The sequence below is a fragment of the Cygnus olor genome, chromosome 3 (assembly GCF_009769625.2).
Source record: "Cygnus olor isolate bCygOlo1 chromosome 3, bCygOlo1.pri.v2, whole genome shotgun sequence".
NCBI classification, from domain to species: domain Eukaryota; kingdom Metazoa; phylum Chordata; class Aves; order Anseriformes; family Anatidae; genus Cygnus; species Cygnus olor.
Window position 1 is genome coordinate 15,822,792 of NC_049171.1, and position 9,392 is coordinate 15,832,183.

Consider the following 9,392-nt stretch of genomic DNA (forward strand, 5'->3'; position numbering starts at 1 on the left):
ACTGTGCATTAACAGGGGTGATATATAGCTGCTTTTGCAACGGCAGGGACAAGGCACAGCTGCTTGCGCACTGGAACACCATCTTCTACCTGGAAACTGAGAGAAAAGAAGGAAAAAACTGGGGAAACACACACAGAGACACGCGCACAGGGCGCAGCCCCTGGCTCCCTGTCAGGGCGGAGCCCCGACGCGCTCAGCACACCTCAGGGACGGGGCGGGCGGGGCTTAGAGTGGTGGGCGGGGCTTAAGGGAGAGGGCGTGGCTTAGAGCGGCGGGGGGCGTGTCCCTCCCGGCGCGTGCTCCGCGCCGCCGACGTCACAATAGCGGCCGTTCGCGGCCCCGGCCCGGCCGCAGCCGCTCGGGGCTGGTTTGAGCTGGTGCGTTGCCATAGCAACGCCGCCGGGCCTATATATAGGGGCGCCGCGCCGCCGGCACCGCTTTGTCAGACGCGGCCGCGCCGCCGCCGCACCTCCGCCTCCCGCCGCTCCTCCTGCCCCCGCAGCAGGCCCGCCGGGGAGCCGGGCCCCGGCCCGAGGCCTGCCTGAGGTGAGGCCGCGTGGCTGCCGGAGGGCCCTGAGGGGCTGGGTTGGGGCACGAGGAGGGGCTGAGGGGCTGTGGGGAGGGGACGGAGCGTCCGTGTGGGGGGGGTTGTGGGGTGGCTGAGGGCGGCCCCGTGCCCCGGCGGCCCCTCTCTGGCCGTGCCCGGTGGCGCGGTGGGGACGGGAATGTTCTGGAGCGAGCGGGTCGCCGTCGTTTAGGGTAGTCTCAGGGGCTCTGAGCGCAATCCGGGGAGAAATAGGCGCTGGGAGGTTCTGCTCCGCATCGGCTGGCTGCGCTGGGTGTGATTGCACCGTAATTGTGCAATAACGGGGAGATGGGGAGCTTGCGGGAACCTACAGCCCGCTGCGAGCACTAAAAGTGCAGCCTGCTTTGGGCTGTGATAGGGAACGTGGTTTGTGTGCTGCTCCACGCAGGGAGGGGGATGTGAACGCCATCATTAAGAATTTAACTTATTAAAAATCCTAGCCAGACCTCCCCGGGCTGCTTTGTGCAAAGCTGCAGCATCTTGTTGAAATCATCCCGTGACGAGGTGCAGCCTCTCTCTGTAAGAACAAGTGCCTGAGCAGCTTCCCGAGAAGCGTTTAACTTGCTGGTTTCTGAAAGCCTCTTTGGAAGAACCTTAAGAGCTGACTTTAATCCAGCTTCTGGGAGAATTAACGCCGCATGGGAATGAGAGCGGGGGGAGGATGAGGATTGTTAGGTTTCATTTCATTACAGTTGGAGTTTAATCTAGTTTGAATCTCAAATCTGGTTTGCCTGGTAAGTGAGAAATGATTAAAAAAAAAAAAAGAGAAACTGTCCTTGAGAAGCAGTCCTTGGCAGGGGCAGTTCAGGTGCCATATGTTTCTGAAGGCTGGGATGAAGTTTTATAATCTCTTGCCCAAGTCATTACGTGGTTGAAGTATAATGGATTTTAGTGTACACACTGTATGAAATGAATGATTCTACCGGACTTTGAACCTTGTTAATCAAAAAAATCTGTAAAATGTAACTTAGGTTATCTTGCATGTGTAATAAATGACCTTTTTCAAAAGAGGGCAAGCAGTGATGTAACTCAAGATTACTGAATAGTTTACAACTGACATAATCCTCAATCCTAATCTGTACGACTAGATTAAGTAGAAAAAGTGCTGAGAGAAGGCAGAGGGCTGGACACGGTTACATGAAACCATATCTTCCTATGACTCACTGGCAGCCTTGCGCTGCTGAGCTCTTTACAAAGCAGCACACACTCTGCTTGAGCTAACAGTTTGAGCAGGCTGCCGTGCTATATTTGGACTCCCCAGGAAAAGTGACCCAGGTAACTTGCTGTGGACTTGATAGGCTTTGGGTGGCAGAGGAGCATGCTTTTGCTTTTTAGTTCTGGGTTTCGGGGGGAGCTTGCTGCCTGGTTTGTTAACCATATGGATTTACTCCAGCCTGCTGTAAAATCCTGTTATAAAGTGTTCCTTGGAATTGCTGTCAAGGCTTTATGTATGCCTGCACACCACAGTTAGGAACCGCTGTTCTCGTGTGTATCTGCCACTCCTGACAGCTGAAGTTTTCTTTTCATGTAGCTTGGAGGTCATGGATAGAAGAACAGGGGAGCTTTAAGCACTGGCAGAGCAACTTCAAGGCTACATTAGGTGCAGTCAGAACTGTAGTGAGAGTCCAGATACTCAGTTTGTATTGACCTAGTGAGACTTGTTACTGCTCAGAGGTCAGTAACGTGCTCTAATTCTGTCTGTAATAAGTAGCAAACCCTTTCCCCAGAAACTGGTGAGCTACTGTAGTGCTTAAGAGATATTAGAAAAGTGCTGAGTGTGTTGACACAGGCACTAGCCATAACACTAGCACTAACTCTGCTGTGGAGGTCAAGGAAAAGATGCTGAAAACTTCCAGGGACTGACTAAAAATATTCAATAGCATTTATTTTTTTTAATAGGGTTCAGAACATCATACAGTCTATGAATAGAAGATAAGTTGTCTTCAGTCTAATCTGTTTTGTGGAGTGTCTCTTTGGTTCTGATTAAATGTGATGTCATCTATCTAATGCTGTTAGTGATCACTATAGAAATCATAATCGTCAATTATATGACCGCTAAGTAGTGATCATATAATGACTATGGATTTGAAATCTTAAATGTGAACAATAAGACTTCAATGAATTAATGCGTTATTTTTGTGGTTTTTTTTCTGTATCAGCAATTCATACCCAAGTCCTTCTGTGTAAACCCAAAAACTCAGAAATCATGACTAACTTCAGCAATGAAGAATTTGAATTCACCTTCCTTGATGAAGGCTTTACTGCCAAGGATACCCTTGACCAAAAAATAAATGAAGTGTCGTCTTCTGTAAGTATGATAGGAAAATGACTGCATTTCATGGTGCTCTCCTCAGATGCTGATCTCCAAGCTTATCCTGTTATCCATTGGTTGTAACTTTAAGATGTGTATTTGCTCTAGGATGATAAAGATGCCTTCTATGTTGCTGACCTCGGGGATATTGTAAAGAAGCACATGCGGTGGCATAAAGCCCTTCCTCGAGTAACCCCCTTCTATGCTGTCAAATGTAACGACAGCAAAGCTGTAGTGAAGACTCTTGCTGCTCTTGGTGCAGGATTTGATTGTGCCAGTAAGGTAAGATCTGGACTGCGTTCTCATCTGTGGTAGTGGTGTGTGGTTTGAGGTGGGTTTGTATCCAGTAAAGCATAACCAAGCACTGTCACTTCAGTTTTATTGATTAATTTGCGTATTCGTCTAGAAATAAAGAATATCCTTCATGAGTGTAATCTGTTCTTTCTTCAGACGGAAATACAGCTGGTACAGAGCATCGGTGTGCCTCCGGAGCGAATAATATATGCAAATCCGTGCAAACAAATATCTCAGATCAAACATGCTGCTAGCAGTGGTGTACAGATGATGACGTTTGATAGTGAAGTAGAACTAATGAAAGTTGCAAGGGCCCATCCAAAAGCCAAGTAAGTTTATTCTGTAGCTGTTTTATAATTCTTGATTGAATTCTTAGGTTAATTAAACAGCTGCTGTTACCAGCAACTTCTTTAGTTAGGAAGCGATATAAAATTGAGAAAATAAGTCTGTTTTCAGCCAATGAAGTCTATAAGTCTGTAGAGCTTACTGACACTAGGAGGAGACAGACAGGAAAGCTTGCATGCTTAAGTTCGGCCTTATTCTAAAGTTAAAAGTGCCTGGTAATGATGTATTGTGTACTAGAACTTAAACGCTTTGGTTTTTTTTCCTGTTTCTAGATTAGTCTTGCGCATCACAACTGATGACTCCAAAGCAGTTTGCCGTCTGAGTGTCAAATTTGGAGCTACGCTTAAGACAAGCAGGCTGCTTCTGGAGCGTGCAAGAGAACTGGACCTTGCCATTGTTGGTGTTAGGTGCGTTGATAACTGCAAAATGCAGTCATACTGAATAAGATTCCTTTAAGTGATTCCTTTCATCTACCTGACAGTAGAGATGCCTTTGCATGTTGTGATTTGAGTTTTGTATAAACTTACTGACTAACTTATAAAACAGCCACTAATATTTTTCTCTTTTTGTAGTTTCCATGTTGGTAGTGGATGTACAGACCCAGAGACATTTGTTCAAGCCATTTCTGATGCCCGCTGTGTGTTCGATATGGGAGTAAGTCTAATTCCGCCTCATCTGGAACTACTACTCAACTGTTTTGGCAAAACTGAATCAACTGTAAAAACCGTTAGAGGGTTAAAAGCTTGTTAAGTCACTAATTTCATGCTGGAGTTCTTGAGGTATTGTCTGGCTGACAGTTCTGCAAAAACTCACCTACAGGTGCAGTAAAATCAGCAGCTCAAATGACTGTTACTTGAACCCAGTGAGTTAGTTCTGTTGCTGTATCTTAATAGAATGACTTCATGTTGATTTTTAAGCTGAAAAACTAAACTTTTCTTAACGCTGTTCCACTTAATTTCATTTTAGGCTGAACTTGGCTTCAACATGTATCTGCTTGACATCGGTGGTGGCTTCCCTGGCTCTGAAGATGTCAAGCTTAAGTTTGAAGAGGTATAGCTTTGCTAAGAACTTCTTGGGTTGTGGGGTCTTTTTGAATGTCATTCTGCATTAAACCAAATACTGTTCTTCTCTTACGTTTTTTCATGGCAATATAATTTGTGTGGTCAGAAATTGAGTTTTAGAGGAGAGGGGAATGTATCTGACAACTGGAAATTAGATTAGCGCATAAAATAGAGCTGAACAACTACATGAACAAGCAGAGGTATCAAACTTGTAAAGCAAGCTTTAATTATGGACTGGAGAATGAGCTGAAAGAAGTTTATGCCAGTGAGGAGGATCTTCAGACATTCTAGATAAGTTAAGCTTTCAGCTGGGAGGAAAAGGTAGTCCTGAACCCATATGGTTCTGAGTGGCATGAGCGTTGTTGCAGCCAACAGGTCAGTGTCTGATATGTTTTGATCAAAAAAAGCACATCCAAATGCTGGTTATAATTACGTAGTTTGCTTTCACACAAATACGTGTGTTTTTAGGAGAGACAAGGTGGCTGGATATTAATAGGACTAACTTAAAGCAGTGTTGTCAGAATACCTGCCGGTCTAAAGTGGTGTTAAACGATATTACAGGTTTACACGAGGAGAGAGCAAATAGATTCCACAAAGTGAATTTTCTGCTAATAACAAGGGCTAATGTTACCTCACTTGTTACGTCCCTTAATGCAAGTTGGCTTCTCCTAGCGTAGTATTGGCTTATGCAAAGCATCAAGAGCAAGTGATGATGTCACTGGGCTCCATGGCATAATGCAGTTGTGCAGCAGTTGGAGGCAGCTTCATCACTGGTAACTCCAGAACTTGGCAGTAAGAGTGTTCATGAAGGCAACGTGATTTCAAAGGTGATGACAAAGGTTTCTGTAGTCTTAAAATCCTGTGCGATTACTTCTTTAGGATGCAGTAAACTGGGGATGTTGCATGATTAGCAGAACCAGAAGTGGACTAGAAATTCAAGTTGAAGGACAGTGACTTGTTGGTCACTAATGCTGGTTTAGTGAATCTAGGAGGGATGACTTCACTTAAACTTAAGTGACCAAACAGTGCATGTATAACTTTTTAAGCTGCAAGTGTCTGCTTTTGTTTTCTTAAACTTTGAAAATGTAATAAAGCAAAGGCTATCGATATAGTTAGCTACTTGCATATTTTAATCCATGTTTGACTAGCATATTATCCTGAGCATGAAAGAATGACTTCATCCCAGACTTAAAACAGCATCTGAGTAGCTGCTGAGACAGTAATATGTGCAACTGATTACTCCCTAGATCACAAGTGTAATCAACCCAGCACTGGATAAATACTTTCCTTTGGATTCCGGAATAAAAATTATTGCAGAGCCAGGAAGATATTATGTTGCATCAGCATTCACACTGGCAGTCAATATCATTGCCAAAAAAATTGTGTTAAAGGAGCAAACAGGTTCTGATGGTATGTAAATTTAGACTTAACGTTACTTCAGGCCCAACTGTAAGTGTCTTTTCAAGCATTCTAACTGGTGGCTCTACTTCTTCCAGATGAAGACGATGTGAACGACAAAACGCTTATGTACTATGTGAATGACGGAGTCTATGGATCGTTCAACTGCATCTTGTATGACCACGCACATGTTAAACCAGTTCTGCAGAAGGTACGGTAGTTCAGACGTATCTCATGCTTGTAGCTTGGCTGTAGGAAATCCTCTTCACCGGAGTCGATTCTGTTCACTGCTCCCTTCACGTAGACAGTTTGGCAATAAACTTACAAAGCATGCAGCAGAAGTAATTTGGAGCCAAGGGTATAGAAGGAACTGCAATCAGCTCTTCCTCCTCTTAGAGAGGAAATGGAATGCTGTGCATGTGTCAATTGTGATGTTACTTCTGGAAGCTCTGTTTTGGCTGTCAAACTAATTATACTCTTTCCTTTAGCGGCCTAAGCCAGACGACAACTGCTATTCCTGCAGCATATGGGGACCAACATGCGATGGCCTCGATCGTATTGTTGAGCGCTTTAACATGCCAGAGCTGCAAGTTGGTGACTGGATCCTGTTTGAAAACATGGGCGCCTATACTGTTGCAGCAGCTTCTACTTTCAATGGATTCCAGAGGCCAACAATACATTATGTGATGTCAAGACCAGCATGGTTAGTAACTGAAATGTGTGGTGATAACTTGATCTATCAAGTACTTTTGGTACAGAAACCGTAGCTTGAGTCAGTTGGCTGTTCCTTAACAAACAGGGCCACAGGTGTGGTGCTGCAGTCCTTGGAAAACTTCATTTTGGTGTGGAGGGCAATGCCTTGGAAGGCTTCTCCTACATTAGTAGAACAATCAGTGCTACCAGTTACGTTTTTTCTCTGATCTACTTTTGTCTAGAAGCCCTTTTAAAGGGACAATGCTAGGAGTTTTTTCATTAACTTGGGTTTCTAGCTTGTCTTTCTTTGGTACAACAGAGTGATTACAGATTCTGTAGCTAGTTTTTCTGACCAGCAGTCAGTCACCACTCTGCTACTATGCCGTCTTCTAAACTGACAGCTTGCTAAGTCCTGACTGTAAGGAACAGGAATATAAAACCAGTTCTTACCTGTGCAGCTTCACAGTGTGTTCTGTTCGAGAGCTGTTTGTTGACTTAGGTTGCGCTCTGGCTCATTGCTTAAAGCAGTGTGTTAGATCTCCACAGAGGAAGTTACTGCTCAGGTAAGCGAGGAAAGCAGGGTTACCTCTCGACTACCGGCACACTGTGACATTGCACTTTGTAAGGAGTAGTTGAAAGTAACCTGGATGCTCTTCTGTGTGAGACAAGGTGGGCTCCTTCTGTAAAAGTCTTCTTTCATAAGAGGAAGTCCCTGTCTCTGTACTGAAGTTTGCTTGTTAAAGTGATGGAAAGCATTTGGGCAGCAGTATTGCCCAAAAGCATGATTAACTTTGGTAGCAGATTCTTCCCAGACTTTCCGAAAAACTTCAATCTGGGGGAGTTCTGACTCTAAAAGTAAGAGGAAGTTTCCTCCATTCTCCTGTTAGCCTTGCCTTCTGTATAAGCAAGAGTTGTATTTTCTTTTCTTTTCCCCTTTCACGACACCTTCAGTCAACTGGAACACTCCCTAAGCCACATGAAGCTTTAGGCTTCCTGTAAGAGTCCAGACTTGTCTGGCTGAACTACAGATGGCTCTGCAGAAGAGTAATTGGCTTGTTCACTGTAGCACTGTGTGTCTGTTAAGATGTAATGCTTGAGCTTGGGGCATATTGAACTTGAATAAGCCAACGTAACTGTTGCCCAAGGCTGCAGCACTCTTTGTACCCCATGTGACCTCTTAGGTGTCTGTTTGTTTGTTTGTTTTTCTTTTTTTTCCAAACAGGAGTACTAGTATAAGCTGCTCCTTAACTGTAGGGAATGTATTAGTGAGGTTATGCTGCAGATCTCCTTAGCATAGGCAAAAGCTTTTTGCTATATATTTATGTATGTGTACAGCTAAATTCATGGCTTTTAACTGAAGGGTGTAAAGGACAAGATGCTTACATAGGTTGAAGTAAAAGGTAAGAATGTATACCACATGGGCAGCTGTACGGTAAAACAGCTTCACCTTGCATGTAGTGTAAGATAACAAGGTCAAAATTCACTTACCTGAAGTTCTATAGCTGTCAGTAACCAAAATGTTCTCTTATCTTTTTTACATGTTGTAGTGAAATAGACTTGACTTTTGCTGTTTTCTTCTTTCCAGGCAACTAATGCAGCAGATTAAGGAGCAAGGGTTCCTAGCTGAAGTGGAGGAGCAGGATGTTGCTAGTCTGCCACTCTCTTGTGCCTGGGAAAGCGGAATCGAATATCCAGCGACTTGTGCTTCAGCTAGTATTAATGTATAGATAATATTTAGTAACTAACTGCAAGTTTAGTCATTGAATTTAGGGCATTTGGGGGACCATTAACTTAATTCTTGCTAGAATTTTTAAGTGTTTTTTTTAAAGTTTAGGTTTGGCATAAATGCAACAAAAATGACTAGGAGATGGGTCACATTTATCTGTGTTCCTATGGAAACTATTTGAATATTGTTTTATATGGATTTTTATTCACCTTTCATGTATGCTACTAAAGACTGACCCTCAACTGTCAAACAAGTATTTGTAGCTTGTGTATGGCAGAATGGGCTAAGCTTAGTGTTTTGTGACCTACCTGTTTTAAAATAAAGTATATTGAAATAAGTGGCCACGTTTGGTTAATCTGCAGCAAATTTCTCTTAGATGGCTCTTGCCATGTACACAGAGAGTGGGAGTTGCTCTACACCAGCGTGCTAGGAAGGTTAAGGCAGACCACGTGCTGTGAGCCCTTAGCCTCTGAAATTGTGAGTAACAAAACTACCAGCTCTCCAAGCTTCCCGATGTTACTGAGGTAAAGAAACCCCATAATGGGTAGGGAAGTTAGCTTGTTTCTTTTCCTATATGTGACCTCAAAAGTTTGACTAACAGCATAATATCGTGCAACTTCCCGTAGGATCACACTTGTTTTTAGCTGTTGAACATGGGGTTAACAGTAGCGTATAGCAAGTAAACCATGCGGGTTTTATTCATATTGGTCTACAATGGGTATAAATTGCTTTGGCCAGACATAATGACTACATCATATCTAGTTAGTAATGACAGAATACAGCACAGGCTCCGTGGTTGCCGTTGACAAGTTGCTTGTTACATATGGAAGGATTAAAATACATAGGTTCAGGCTCTTACCTTTTCCCACTGTGTGGCTGACGATAGTACAATATTACTTGTGTTTGACACTTGTTCAGGGCTTTAGTATAAAATAGGCAAGGGATGAGACTACATCCTTTGTGCATGCAATACAATTA

The 9,392-nt window shown here is 43.6% G+C and overlaps 1 protein-coding gene across 2 annotated transcripts; it reads left to right on the top strand.

The window, feature by feature from the left end:
- The first annotated feature begins 232 nt into the window (after window positions 1-232).
- ODC1 (ornithine decarboxylase 1) lies at window positions 233-8,751 on the top strand. Of its 2 annotated transcripts, none has more exons than XM_040552629.1 (11): window positions 233-546; window positions 2,746-2,894; window positions 3,006-3,179; window positions 3,348-3,520; window positions 3,809-3,943; window positions 4,109-4,190; window positions 4,503-4,586; window positions 5,845-6,007; window positions 6,094-6,206; window positions 6,484-6,698; window positions 8,274-8,751. In XM_040552629.1, the coding sequence occupies exons 2-11, from the start codon at window positions 2,793-2,795 to the stop codon at window positions 8,413-8,415; spliced, it is 1,383 nt and encodes a 460-aa protein (XP_040408563.1). In that variant the 5' UTR covers window positions 233-546; window positions 2,746-2,792; the 3' UTR covers window positions 8,416-8,751. The 2 variants fall into 2 exon arrangements, with proteins under 2 accessions (XP_040408563.1, XP_040408564.1); XM_040552630.1 differs by lacking the exon at window positions 233-546 and adding an exon at window positions 2,245-2,260.
- Window positions 8,752-9,392: the final 641 nt, after the last annotated feature.

Coding starts and splice junctions, on each gene's coding strand:
- ODC1 (XM_040552629.1), top strand. CDS start 2,793: ATGACTAACTTCAGCAATGAAGAATTTGAATTCACCTTCCTTGATGAA. Junction 4,587..5,844: donor TCAAGCTTAAGTTTGAAGAG/GTATAGCTTTGC, acceptor ATTACTCCCTAG/ATCACAAGTGTAATCAACCC. Junction 6,207..6,483: donor TTAAACCAGTTCTGCAGAAG/GTACGGTAGTTC, acceptor TCTTTCCTTTAG/CGGCCTAAGCCAGACGACAA.